The 15,239-nt window shown below is 39.0% G+C and overlaps 1 protein-coding gene across 1 annotated transcript in view; it reads left to right on the plus strand.

Annotated features, from left to right (window-relative positions):
* TMTC1 (transmembrane O-mannosyltransferase targeting cadherins 1) overlaps positions 1–15,239 on the plus strand; it is a 336,358-nt gene that overhangs the window by 20,550 nt on the left and 300,569 nt on the right. The window contains exons 3-5 of the mRNA XM_023555130.2: positions 7,587–7,660; positions 10,167–10,343; positions 14,341–14,544. Of these exons, the coding sequence (XP_023410898.1) occupies positions 7,587–7,660; positions 10,167–10,343; positions 14,341–14,544 (455 nt within the window). The remainder of the gene's footprint in view (positions 1–7,586; positions 7,661–10,166; positions 10,344–14,340; positions 14,545–15,239) is intronic.

The raw sequence follows: 15,239 nt of genomic DNA on the forward strand, positions 1-15,239 counted from the left end.
TTTAAGCATAGCTGTGTAAAACATTAAGAAAAAATGCTGAGTGGAGGAAATAAAATGGAAATATGAGTTGAAGGAGAAAGGATATAAAATGTCTACCATTTGAAGAAGAGCTTGTTCATTGTTGGTGTAAATGGAAGATTATGGGCTTCAAGTTGCTCTGATGTTGAGAATCCATTTGGTATGCTTAAAACAGTAACATTATAGCTTTGTTTGAGATACTATTTACAATGTACTCAAAGTTACATCCTTTGTTATTTAAAACTATGATGATAAATTTTAGAAAAGAACTTAAAAAGATGAAAGAGATCGTGTTTAATATTCATTTGAGTGTAACATGAAGAAAAGCAGTCAAGGATTACTGTTATTAGCTGTGTAGAATATGTAGCAGGGGTCATAGGCGATGGGTCACAAGCAGTGCTTTAAGATAAGACACAATATGTTAGTTCTGACAATTAATAGCAACAAGGAACAAATGAGTAGGACAAAACCTGCTGCCGTCGAGTCGATTCCGACTCATAGTGACCCTATAGGGCAGAGTAGAACTGCCCCATAGAATTTCCAAGGAGCGCCTGGTAGATTTGAACTGCTGACCTTTTGGTTAGCAGCCTAGCACTTAACCACTATGCCACCAGTGTTTCCGAGTAGGACAGTAACAGCCTTAATTTGACACCTGCAGAGAACAAGCGCATTAAATGCACATAACCTTGGGCAGAATGACGGTGAGCTGATAGAGTTTAAGTTGAATTCTAAAAATAGAGTATTATTCTTTTAGCAAAATGACCTTTAAGAAAGGATTCCAACAGGCATTTGTACTAATTAAAAACAAACAAACAAAAAAAAACACTATGGAAACACAAAGAGGCAAAGGAATCCGAGAGCTGGGCATTTATTCAGGGAAGAGTGGAAGAGAGAGGTGTAAAAAGGAGTCAAAGACATGTAACCTTCAAAAGAATTTACACTATGACATTAATCAAGAGACTGTTATTTAGTTAGAGAGCTCAACGCAGGTTTTGAAGGAGGAAGGCAGAGAAATAGAAAAAAATAATTTACAGAAAGCATAGGGTTAAATTAAGGAAAAAAGATCATGGAAGTCGGGGCGGGGGGGGGCGGGCAGAGAACATTTAGTGGAAAGCATTTCCTCTTTGTTAAGCAAGAACAAAAATCAGACCAAAATTATCCCAGGAAGGGTGGAGGATCTAAATTTTAGGAGTGAGGTTTAGTTTAAACATTGCTAATATGATCAGCTAGACTGTTGAACTTGCTTTATGATGTGATCAGATAGTTCATGAGACCTTGCTTGACGCAGGATACTCTGCTAGGTGCCATGGGGATCTGTAGGTGAACAGCATGGTCCCTACTGACAGTTCGTTCACAAGCTCATAGAAAAGCCAGAAAACATACACATAAGTAGATAGAAGATAAAACAGTATGATAAAAGAAAAGAACCTCAGAGGAGAGGAAAATTATTTCCAAATTAAGTAGATGGGGCAAATTCATTTATTTACTTAATATTGCAGCATATATTTGAGTGACTTATACAACAGTGGTGTGTTCAGTGTGGGGGTATAGCAACGAATAGGATAGATCTAGACCTTCTTCATTTTAGATCTTTGTGATTCTTGGAGGAATTTCCTGTTTTTCTGAATCCTGAATCATGAGAAAAATCAATGGAGAAAGTTGGGAAGATGGGGAAAGTTAGTGTGATTCTCCTGCGAGAATTAAAACTTAACAGTCATCAGTGAAATGTTACTGGCTCAAAGGAATCCTTTTACATCAAGTCAAAAGGAAGAGCAGGAAACACTGACAGCTGTTGCTGAAGCTTAAGGCCAACTCCGGAACTGGGACAGGAGCACATAGGAAAGAAGAGCTCATGAGCTCATCAGTTGGTCTGGCTTCTAGCTGTTGCCATGTATTAAGTGTGCGTTTATGGTTGTATCTGATGCTTATGGAAGTTATTCTTGCAGATAAAATAAATATTAATAAGTTTATACATAGGGTAACTGGGTGGTGCAAACGGTTAATGCGCTTGGCCGTTAACTGAAAGTTTGGAGGTTCGAGTCCATCCATCTAGAGGCACCTTGGAGAAAAGTCCTGGCAATCTACTTCTGAAAAATCAGCCATTGAAAACCCTATGGAGCACAGTTCTACTCTGACAAGCGTGGGCTCGCCATGAGTCAGAATTGACTCAACAGCAACTTGTTAATACTTTATACAAATCCTGTGAGTGGTATCCCAAGAAAAAAAGCAAGCTTGGAAGCACATTAAGTTCTTAAATTGGCAATTTCTACGTGTGATTTTGTGTTGTGCTGTTAACCTTGCTAGGAGTTCGGAATGTTACATTATTATTCAAATTCTACCCAATTTTGTTTTTCCATTTGTTTTTCCAGTGTTTGAATATTTGCTAGAGGCTACAGTTCGCAGGTTACAGCCACCTCTTTGGTGATTGAAGCCTGTAGTTTGAGGCAGAAATGTATACTGTCCACTTGCATATATATATCATGAATTGACCAAGCTCTTTAGTACTTCCCAGCATCCTGCAACTCAGCCTACATTGTATTGGAATCAAGTCCAGTGTGCTCTGACTTAATTCCATCTTTGCTTCCTACTGCTCACATCCCTTTTTATTTACTCCATGCTGTTGTTATTTTATGCCCTTTCGGAAACAGCCCATGTATTTTTAGACCTCTGTTTCTTTGCCTCTGTTGTTTCCTTTTCCTGGAATGTACTTTTGGTTCCCTTTCTGGCCTACAATTCACTTTCCCCTGTCTTCAGTTTCCTGAAAACTTCACATTTATCGTTTAAGTCACAGTTCACAGCCCAGCCCTTCCAGACTCCTTCCCAGATCCTTGGCCAAAATTAATCCTTTCTGTCTTCTCATGGCAGTTATTTTTTTCTCTTTATGGTACATACAGTTTCATGGTATCACGTGTAATATTGTATTTGTCAGGTACTATGCCAACTGGAGGGATACAATCGCCTCAAGAAGTTTAAAATCAGGTGGAGAGTCAAAAGAGGGTTTACTTGGAAAATGTTTGTTGACTGGAGTAAAACACACAGTTATTGAACATGATAATATTGACTAATTGAATCAAAACGGTTGAGGGCTTTGTTTTTAGAAATCCAATCTGTTCCTCTGGAGACCCCAGCACAACAGTAGTGTAGAGTAGAAGTTCAATGCATGGTTATGGTTTGGAACTGGTAGTAGAGTCTGTGAATTTTAGCACCAACATTTTCAGCACACCCTCTGAACTTCTCCGGAGTTCTTTATATCTGGCCACATCCAGCTGGCACACTAACTGGCTGCAGTGTGAGAAGCTGGACTTCAGGGCACTTTAATGCATTAGTTATGCTTGCCTAGCTTCTGATTGCCTCATTCCAGCTTGGTACACCCAGTATCAGCTTGCATGTCATGCACAGTCTTGCTGTGATGAGTGTTCTTCCAGATGCCTGGCCTTATCCCAAGACTTTGTTGGTTGCGAGCTGGGCTTTCTGTTTAACCTTCAGGAAGCCTTGCAGGTGACGCTAAGCTACACTTGGGTAGCCCGAAGAGACCTGAGCTTCACAGGTGAACTGCATACAATCCTTATAGACTGAGTCTGAGTTGGGCCTTGACGCTATAGTGACACCACACTCTTACTGTCTCCTTTCTTTGCATCATGCTATTTTCCTGATTGGCATTCTAGTTCCTTATGGATTAACAAATCAATGAACAGTGTGTGGTCCAAGCGGCCACATTAGGTAATAGCTTTCAGCTCTGTTCTGCCAATGAAATTCTTTAATTCATTATTTAATTCATAATTTAATTCTTTGTGTAGGTTGAAATAGAATTTTTTTCTATATGTAACTTGATGCCAATCCATGTACATGCCTACAATTGAATAATTATTTAAATTTTAACGAATAAGTTTATTAAATCATCTAATAAGTATAACTTAAAATATCCATGTAAACCTTAAAGTAGAAACAGGGTTTCCACAAGTCACGCAGGAAAATCAGTCTCAGTGCTTGAGAGTCCCACCCCCTTCTCTGAAAGGAAAAGGAGGGAAAGGCACCAATATTTATTGAGCAGGTACTTTGTACATATAATTTCGTTAATTACAGTCACGTGAGTACGGGATGTTATACCCATTTCAAAGGGGACAACACAAAGCCTCAAGACAGTTTAGGAAACACTTGTCATGGACACTCAGCTGAAAGCGAAGAAGCCAGGATTCAAACCTGGCATGGTCTAGCTCCGAGCTTGTTTCATTGCGTCTCCTTTATGACTGCATTCTGTGTGTTCATTTTATGAGGATATTTATGGGTACATTTCCTGGAAAAATATTTTCTGCTATACACCACAAACTTCCAGTCCTCTGTGGTTTGGGTGGTGCTGTATCTCTGCCTGAAATGTCAACCCTGCGCGTTTCCCTTGTGATCTCCTCCTCAGCTTTAAGATTCAGCTCCAGTGTGACCTTCTCTTTGAAGCAGCCTTTGAACTATATTGCATTTTTTCCCCTGTAATTTTAGATTTAAAAAAAATTATAAAAGAAACGCTGATACATCTTAAACCCAAACTGCTGCTGTCGAGTAGATTCTGACTCATGGTGACCCTATAGGACAGAGCAGAATTTCCCCATAGGGTTTTCAAGGAGTGACTGGTGGATTAGAACTGCTGACCTTTGGTTAGCAGCCAAGCTCTTAACCACTGCACCACCAGGGCTTCACACCTAATCTTAAACAGTGCAAAAAATGCAGAGATTATGAACAGCTGTCTGTCCCCTACCTCTCTTCCATTTCAACCCCCTTCTGAATTAGCACATTTTAAAAGATGATTTCAAAAAGATTAATAGAAAAATATGGCAAGAATAATATGACCATATTCCATATCCAGATTCATCAGTTTTTAACATTTTGCTACACGAGTTTTACCATTCTTCTTTTTCCCTCAGTCTATAAAAATATTAACTATTTTCTTAAGCATTTGAGAGTAGGTTGCATAATTTACGCCCTTTTACACCTTAGTAATGTAGTGTATGTTTTCTAAGAACAAAGGCCTTAGTCATCATTTCTCTTTAGTCCTCTTTAGATCATTTTAGTTTGGAACAGTTATCAGGCTTCCAATGTTTTTTTATCATATAATTTATAGGTTTAAATATAATTTGATAACTTACATTAAAGATTTATGTAATATTAAACATTTTGATGTAATTATTACAATACATAGTTATATAATACAAATTATATTAAATATAAAGTATATAATACATTAAATGTTACATAATTTATAATGCATATATATGATTTATAGTGTATTAAAAATTTATGCTATATAAATGAATATTATAAACATAACATTTAATATATGTAAACAGTATGTAAGTGCATAAATATATAGTATATATTTATAATATAATATATGTAATATATATTAAATCATAATATGTGTTAAAATGATTAAATCACTATATGTAGATAGATATAGATATACTATTTAGTGTTATGAAATATCTAGAATACACAACTATATAGAAACCAAAGTTTATTAGTGGTTACTAGTGACTGGTGCCACTCTGGTGGCACAGTGATTAAAGTGCTTGGCTGCTAACCAAAAGGTTGGTGTAGTTTAAACCCACCAGCTGCTTCCCGGGAGAAAGATGTGGCATTCTGCTTCTGTAAAGATTTACAGCCTTGGAAACCCTATGGGGCAGTTCTATACTTGGTCTTGTAGGGTTGCTGTGAGTCCGAACCCGCTGGGTGGCAATGGGTTTGTTTGGCTTAGGGGTGGGTGGGATGGAGGAGAAAAGAGGGACTCGCTTCTTAGGGGTTACTGAACTTCAGTTATAGGCAATGGGAAAATTTGGAATGGATAATGATGGTTGAACATGATAAGCATAACTACTGTCACTGTTGAAATGGCAAATGATTTGTTACATATAAAAAAAAAAAACCTGTTGCCATCCAGTCAATTCCGACTCATAGAGACCACAATAAAAAACATAATTATATTTTATAATTTGTTAATATATAAATACATGCATATAAATATATGTCTTTTTAGAAGTTTCTCATCCTGTGTTTGCCTAATGTTTTCTCATGATTGTATACAGGATTTGTTTTCCTGGCCAGAATACTACATAAGTGATGTTTTGTCCTTCTCAGGGTATGGCATGCAGAAGCATGCAGTACCTCTCTGCCCTTTATTGGTGACATTAATTTTTGATTACCTGGCCAAGATATAATTCAGTTGCAATCCAATTTCTCCAAAGTATAATTATTCTTTTCTTTGTATTTTTACAGCTAATAATAATCGGTGAGGAGACACTTTGAAACCATGCAGAACGCCCTCTGCCTTATCAGACTTTCATCCGAGTTACTTTAGCATCCATTGATTTAACATCCGTTGATATTTCTTGCTTGATGCAGACTTTACTCTGATGGATGTGAAATAGTTATCTTCCGCCTCTATCACTCCCTCCATATTCACTAACTGGCTTCTGCATGTAAAGAATTTTCTATTTCTTCCCCATTCACTTGGCTTGCTATATGTATGTATGTATACAAGTATTCATTCATCTATATGTTTATTATCGGTTTTGACTTATAGACCTCTATTTTCCCCAATGGTTTATAATTCATTCCTGTCCTTATTGATTTTGTTGTTCAAATTGTCTCACATTTGGTCAGTGGGAGCTCCTGTTACTGGCTCCTGTGTCCTTCTGATATGAACTTGTCATTTTTGAGCCCTTCGTTACGTTCTGACATAAGAAAAGGATCCAGGCTCCTCTTGTATCTCCCCAGCCTCAGCCCTTGAATCAGACACTCCTCCAAGGAGACCACATTTTCTTTAGCAGGGGAATGATTTGTGGTTAGTGCCAGGGTTGCTTTTGGCTACTGGGGCATCTAGCTTTTAGGCCCATGCAGTGACAGAGCTGAGAAATATACATACACATACACATACACCAAGCACATATGCCCCCACAGATGTGGCAATCCTGAGTTCAGACTCATTACCATTCTTATCAGAATTATTTATTGTTCAACTTACTTTTTCCTGAAAAACCTCATTGCCGTTGAGTCAATTCTAACTCATAGAGACCTATAGGACAGAGTAGAACTGCCCCGTAGGGCTGGTGGGTTCAAACTGTTGACCTTTTGGTTAACAGCTGAACTCCTAACCTCTGCGCCACCAGGGGTTCTTTTTTTTCGTAGTAGTCTGTAAATACCCTCTGGTCCATTAGTACTCTGGTACCCAAAAACTAGCAGTGTGTAACACTCAGTCATTGTTCAAAAGATAGTTTTGACTAAATCAGTGAATGAGTGAACTTTGATGCTGTGCATTTACCCTCTGTAGACGAAAAAAAAAAAAATTTTTTTTTTTTTTTAAGACGAGGTTAAAAATGAAGTTAACCATGAACGTCATCTCCTTCCTTTTTTTTCCTCCTTCTATAAACTAATCGTTAAATATATATGATAACCAGAGGTGGTTAGTCATATATCAGAGTTTAAAGAAGAACAATGTGTACATTTAATTCATCTATAAACATGGTTTGGTAATGCTTTTCTGAAAATAATTTTGAGTTTTTTTTTTTTTTTTAAACTTTTAGGTGGCTGGAATTGTTGGCAGAGCTGACGTGTTAGCGTGTCTGCTGTTTCTGTTGACCTTTCTCTCCTACAGTAGGTATGTATGGCAGCCAGTGCCCTTCTCTGTGATTATGGTCATGCTACCCTCTCTTGTCCTCAGAGAGTCTCTGCCATGTGTGTGCACTGTGAGCATCTGCCTGTGAGAAAGGGGGACTGTTTCTTGGCAGTGAAATTCTTAGCTTCCTGGGGCCTGGGAATAAGAAAACTTCTCCTTCCCTGATGCTTGGGTTGCTATCTGTTCTAGCTACATTCTGAACCATATCATAGCCTTATAAAGGGAGTGATCTCCCAGGGCTGGAAAGCCAAGCTCTTACTTCTTGACTCGTCTTACTTTATTTTCTGACCATAAATACAATTTGGAATCTTAATTGTGAGCCAAAATAAACTGGGTACAACCCTTTCTTATATGCCTGTGGTTTATTTAATTTCTCCTTTTCTTTTTGGTCTTCATCTAGTTTATCTCTCTCTTTTCTGTTTTTAATCCTTGCCAAAGTGGCTCAGAGGTTAAAATAACAAGGCGGCATTGAAAGTAGTGTTTCTCAGCTTTCAGCTGTGGTCTTGCAGTGTACCCAACTTTTCACCAGAGCACAGAAGTGATCAGATCGTTATCTGAGTTGTTACCATTCATACAGGTAAAGGGGTGAGTTAAAGGGAATGTGAGTGGGGACAGATAGCTCAGCATTGCCCAGGCAAAGGGGGGAGGTGAATCATGTTGCCATGCTTTCTGGAAGGATGCCTGGTTAGGGATTTATGAACTTTGTTCTTTAGATTGAGGTGTTTCCGTAACAAACATCTCAACCCTATAATCCTACAAATCAGTGACTCTGTTTGAGAAGAACTGTTCTAAACCAGTGGTTCTCACTTGGGGGTGATTTTGTCTTTCCTCCCTGACATAGGAACATTTGTCTGTGTCTGGATACATTTTCGGTTGCCACAGCTGGAGAAGTGATATTGGCATCTAGTGGGTAGAGGCCAAGGATGCCACTAAACACCGTACAACGCACAGGCTGGCGCATACAACAAAGAATTATCTGACCCCAAAATGCCAATAGTATCATGATTGAGAAACCCTGTTATAAACCATTAGGCCTTGGATCAAGAATGAAATGAATCAAATCTTGTGGTGGGTTAGGTTTTTCGGGGAAGTTATGTTTTCTTTTAAAGAGAGGAGGCTCTTATTGGTCTTCTAGCCCTGACTTTGTGACCTCCCACTGGAGTGCTGGTGGTGCAGTGGTTAAGCGTTGCACTGCTAAACCAAAAGCTTGGCAGTTCGAATCCACCAGTTGCTCCTTGGAAATCCTATGGGGCAGTTCTACTCTGTCCTACAGGGTGGCTACGAATTGGAATTGACTTGGCGGCAATGGGTTGGTTGGTTGGTTACTGTATTCCTAATTGTACAGAATCGTGAAAATCTTTTAAAAAACCCAAATCAGTAATTGTTTTGTTTACTATAGTTTTATAACAAGATTAATACTTTTTAGTGTGAACTTGTTCTCTCGGGCTTTTTCAGTTGCGGTTGTTCTGCTCGGGAACATGAGTAGGCCTGCAGCGTATCTGCATCTGTGTGGCAATGAGCTAGGTTGTTATGGGTTTCTGTTGGGCATGCCATTCTCACTTTTAGAAATCTAAGGTATGGGTCAGCTCTCTAGAGGAATGCATGTCTGTGGAAAAATTTGTATATAATTTCATGGAAGTAGTCCAAGATAAAACAATAACGGCAGGACATCACAGCTATAGAAATATTGGCTTCACTTCAAAGGAGTAGGAGCAGATGGGTGTGGCAGCTGCTGGAGGGATCAGTGATGTTTCATGGTATGAGGCTGATTCTATTTTGTAAAAGTGAAAGAAAGAATCCACAACACTGGACTGGAGAGTTTTTGAAAATCCCTGTTGGAAATTATACTGAGAAAAAATACATTTCACCTAATACTTATTCATAGAAAATAAATAAAAATACGGATTAGCCAAAAGAAAAGACTAAGATTAGAACATTTGTATATAAAGACATTTTCACTGAAATTATAATGATATTGTGATAAACACTTGACCTATAATAAACTATTTAATCTTCCCAGCAATGCTATGATCCCATTTCGCACACAAGGTAACTGAGGCACAGAGGGGCAGAGTACCTTGCCGCATATCACACTGTTTACTGCAGAGCTGTGATTTGAACCCAGGGAACCTGGCTCCAGAGCCCATCCATATTGTTTAGTAACCTGCGTTATTTGCTTAAAATATATTCACTTCAACATTTTTCTGTGTCATTAAACATATATTTATGGCAGCATTCTAAATGGCTTTATACTGTTTGTTAGCATTTTCTATAATTTAAGTACCAAATTCTCTAGTGTTGGATATTGACTTTTTTTCCATCTTTGCAAATTTAAATAATTCTATGATGAACATTCCTGAAGAAATCTTTGCTCAACTACTTAATTACTTAGAATGAAATCGATGTTAGACCTTATCTTTAAAAGGTGGTATTTCTTCGTAATCCACGTTTTTTTCTTAGACTGAAGAAATCTCAATATATTTTTCAGGAGTTTGGATCAGTGTTGTGTTGGGGAATGTTTCCCGCCCACAGCTTCTCCATTGTTCTTGCTGCTCAGTTTGGTTCTGGGGACCTGTGCAATGCTGGTGAAGGAGACAGGCATCACGGTATTTGGAGTGTGCCTGGTTTATGATCTCTTTTCCCTCTCCCACAAGCAAGATAAATCGTAAGTCAATTTCAAGTTTTCGTATCAAGCAGTTGCATATCCAGAGAGGAATCACTTAAAACAATGGTTTCCAAACTTCTATTAAAAAAAATAAAAGAACACTTTGTTAAATGTAATCTCACCTTGAACCCTAACATAATGAACAAGACATTAACATATATGCATTTTATATGTTCAAGCTCTCATGTTTTTATAAAATCAGCGAGGACTATGAAGTAGTTTTTGTAAGCCCAGAATTTGAAATTGAAAAACACCTATGTTAATTGCAAGTTTATATTGCCAGTTTGATTTGGTTGTGTGTTGCTGTTGTGTGCAGCAGAGTAGATTCTGACTAAGTAGCACTAAGAAAATCTTGATGCACAACAAGAAATGGTTGCAAATGTTAATAGTTTTTAAGAGCCTGCTTCGAATCGCTGTATTCAAATGAGTGCTATCCATCAAAGAGCACTGCTAACTTGGAGCCTGTTTATTTGCTCTACTGATGATGCTGTCACCAAAAAGCTTTGGGTGGTGCCTCTTGGAATTACACAAAGGGCTGGTGTAAATCATACAGGAATCACGTTTAAATTAAAGAATAAGTTTATTTACCAGCTCATTTTCATTCAAAAAACTTAAAGCATATTCATTTTATCCTGTGAATTATAGGTGAGAGGAATGACTAAGTCATATTAAAAGTTTAAGAAAATACCATGATTTTCTTCCCCATCAAATCCATAGTTACTAACAATTTGACATGTAGAACCTAGGTTTTCAGTAATTATAAGGCCCTGTAACTTTTGAACTTTTGAAAAATATAGCTGTTTTATTCTCCTGTCTTGTCAGATGAAGGATTTTGACTTTTAAAAATCCTGCCTGTTTTTTTTTTTTCCCCTCCTCTATTCTGTACTCTGTTTTACTTGTTGATGTAAAGATAAAAAAAAAAAAAAAAGATAAGAGCGGTGCAATTGAGTGGCAACAGTCTGAGATGAGTCCTGAGATTCTGATCACTGTCCCTGCTAGGCATGTGATACTTGGAGATGATTTAAATAAAGTGTAGTGCTCCATTAGCTGTCTGTAAATCTCAGAGGCATGTAAAGGAAGGAGTCCAGTTATCCCTTTGACCCAAGCTCATGCCAAGCAAACTGTGAACTTGAGAATTTTCCCTTGACTTAAATGAGAATTCCTTTTCCCTCTCAACCTGTGGGAGTAATTGCATTGCCAGCCTTCATTTAGAGAGCAAGCTGTAAACCCCTCCTGCTTCCTGCTCCCCTTGTACCTGCCTCTCAACTTCTTTCTGCTTTGCCTTCTGGCAGCAAAAGGATGTGACAACTGACTGTATATGCTCTCAGTTGGTTCAGTGCAGAGCTAGTTTAATGTCATTCTGGAATTCACGTCCCCTGTGGTCTTGTGACTTTCTAGCCCACACTTTCACTCCTCTTCATACTGTTACTGTTAAGCGGGCTCTTTTCAAGGGGGGTTAAATTTTTTTTTTTCTCTTCCTTTAATAATCTTTTCTTGACTCTCACAATAAGCTACTAGAAGCTCTATGGAAGCAATACTGCTAATATAAATATGTAGCTTAGAAATCTCATAGTCCATGCTCTTTGTATTTTTTTTTTTTAAGAAACTTTTAGCTCTCACAGCCAGAAAACCTGTTGCTGTTGAGTCAGTTCCGACTCAATGCGACCCTCTACAGCTCTGTGTAATTGGAGGCATTCGTTCTTTCCTTCATCCTTTTATCTGCTGTTGAACACGTGCTTATTGTGTGCCTTCCTGAGCACAAGACAGATAATGCTCCTTCTCCCAAAGACCAGGCGATTAGGGGGAGACATACATAAGTAATCACGTGGATAGTAGATTACAATTGTGGAAACTGCTGTAAAGGCCTTGTATGGTTGTAAAACAGTATGTAACAGGGAGACAGGCCAATAACAGGTAATATTTCTTGCATGCTGGCAGTGTGCCAGGCCTTGTGCCACATCATTTACCATTATTAGGGCATTTAATGCTCATAAACAATCCCATGAGGTAGGGGCTCTTATTCTTGTTATACGGAGGAGGAAACTGAGGCTTGGAGGGGAGTGTGCCCAGCATGAAACAGCTAGTAAGGGATGGAACCAGGATTTGTTCCTGTGTCTGTGTGACTCCAGAGCCACATGGTTAGCACCACTATTTTCGTGGCAGGAACACGAGGCAGGCACTTGGGAGGCCTCCCAGTACATCTGCTACTGAGGGCCTGGGCTGTTTGTATCATGAGACAGTTATATCAGCTCAGCAATTCTGAGTGGTTTGGGGTCATGGGTCCCTTTGAGAACCTCATAAAACTGTGACTATTTTTCCCAAATAATGCACATGCACGCTATTTTGTACAACTCTAGGGATCCATTTCCCTGCTTCGTCTGCTGATTTAGAATAAGCGTCTTATACTGCATGATTCTTGAAATCTTCCCTTGTGTGATTCAGGCAGCAGGAAAGCAACAGTAACAGAAACAAACGTTAGAAACTCTTCTCTATGTGAAGAGCAGTTTACTCCCAAATTGTAAGATTAAGCCACACAAATGGAGTGGATTTCTTTTATTAGGTGTTACCTCTCACAGAAAACGTTTTCAGTGAAATATTGGCTTCTGAAAGTTAACTTTCTCTTTTTTCTTTTCCTTCTTTTTTTTTTGAAAATTAGAACATAATTTCTAACATGCAGAAAATTCCTTGATCTCAGTTCCCTTCCTTTCTTCCTAGAAGTAGCCAAAAAAAAAAAAAAAAAAAAAAAACCAAACCCATTGCCATTGAGGCAATTGCAACCCTATAGGACAGAGTAGAACTGCCCCATAGGGTTTCCACGGAGCAGCTGGTGGATTCAAACTTCCAGCCTTTTGGTTAACAGCCGAGCTCTTAACCACTGTGCCGCTAGGGCTCCAAAGAGGTAGCCAGAATTCTCGATTTGATGCCTCTCATTTCCATGATTTGTGTGTGTGTGTGTGTGCCCTTACCTTATATGCGTACCGAACCAAAACCAATTGCTGTCGAGTTGATTCCGACTCATAGCAACCCTACAGGACAGAGTAGAACTGCCCCATAAATAGTACTGTCTTACATATTTTCAAACTTTATATAAAGGATATCGCTTGCTTTTTTTTTTTTTTCATTTAACATTACGATTTTGAAACTCATCAGTGTTTATACCTTTAGCTGTGGTTCACTCATTTTAAATGCTGTAGAGTAATTAATCATCACAATTTATTCATCCATCTTCTGGATTTGGAATTTAGGTTATTTCCACATTTTTTTCTATTGTTGTCTGTGCTGCCTCTAGTTTTTTGTGCATGTATTCTTGTGCATACAGGTGAGGGTTTCTCTAGGCACAAACAGATGTAGTAGTTGCTGGAATGAAGGGCAGATGCATGTTCACTGTATAACGTACTGAGACATTGCTCTTGGCAGTGATTATAGCAGTGTGTTAGAATCCCCTTTGCTCCACATTCTCACCATCACTTGGTAGTGTGAGACTTTTTAATGTTTAGCTGATCTAATGGCTATGAATTGTATCTTAGAGGAGTCAAGAAAGAAAAATGTAATCAAAGTACATTGAGTGGCTGAGCTAAGAACAATATTATACAAAATCATAACGTAAACACAAAATACCACTTCAACCAAAAATTATATTTTGAGAATGAGGGGAGAAGGTGTGTGTGTGTGCATGTCTCTGTGTGTGTGTGTGTGCGTGTGTGCGCACGTGTGTGTTGGGGACTGGGTAAGAAGGACTGAGTCCTAGTCTTCTGTAGTAGGAAGTCAATATGATAAAGTCTAAAATTGAAAAAAAAAAAAAATCAGAAAACAATCATGTATTTGTTATTTTTAAAATATGGTGATAAATAACAAACAAAAGAACTACAGGACTTGACGATGGTTGCTTGCTTATAGGGAGCAGGGCTTGGGTGTGTGGGGCAGGCTACTGCTATTTTTCTTGTAAGCCTTGTAGTTCTATTTGACTTTGTTTTCCCTTGATTCTCTGCACGAATAGGAGCAATGGGGTCATCCATCAGTGCATCCCCCAGCAGCCTGGGTGCCCTCAGCCCTCCTCACTGCCAGCGCACCCTCACCGGGAGAATGGAAAGCAGCGGTTCCCTCACAAAGGAGCTTGGGGTGCCTGCCACCCCCCATTGCCACCAGAACCCAAGAGCAGTGGATTTCCAGTGTCTCCAGGAACCATGTGGTCCATGATGAGGTACTGGGTGGGGCTCTTTGTCGGTCTGCATTCTCAGTGTTCAGCATCAGCTAGTGCAGTGTGTGCTAACAGGGGAGCGATGCATTGTGTCAGTTATTTCTAAGTTTACCACCTTCGTTCCTGCCTCCTTTTCTCCCTCTCTTCTTCCCTTCCTCTCCTGTATTAAATTGGGTAAGAAAGGAGCAGCTGGAGGAATCAAGCAGAAGCCCTGCTGTCTGCCAGCATCTGGAAGCACGGGTGAGGTATGGGTCTATGGAGCCTCAATTAAGAAGAGCAAACATTTTACTGCTTTGTTGGTGGTGGCAGAGCCCCTGGCACCAGAGAACAGGCACCCTCTGTTTTTTGCGGGAGGAGAGCTGTCTTTACTTTCCCTATGTTCTCTCTTCCTGTTCCTTATATTTTGATTTGAATTTATTGTAGCCTGAGTGTGGGAGGACGCTCAGGAACTCTTCTCTCAGAACTGTTTTTAAGGATGCAGAAAAATCTTTTTAGAGTATAGGACTTTCTGAAGCCCTTTTAGCCTTAGCATTTTTTTTTTTTAATACTTTGACTCAGCCATGAAAATTAGCATAGCTTTATCAGTACAGATGCTCCCTAAATTGGGTTGCCTTTAAAACAGCTCAAGCCATGGGAAAGTCAGAGTTTAACAAATATGGAAATTCTATTCCTAGTGTTAGCACTTTACCACTTCAGGT

Source organism: Loxodonta africana, chromosome 4 (assembly GCF_030014295.1).
Source record: "Loxodonta africana isolate mLoxAfr1 chromosome 4, mLoxAfr1.hap2, whole genome shotgun sequence".
NCBI classification, from domain to species: Eukaryota; Metazoa; Chordata; class Mammalia; order Proboscidea; family Elephantidae; genus Loxodonta; species Loxodonta africana.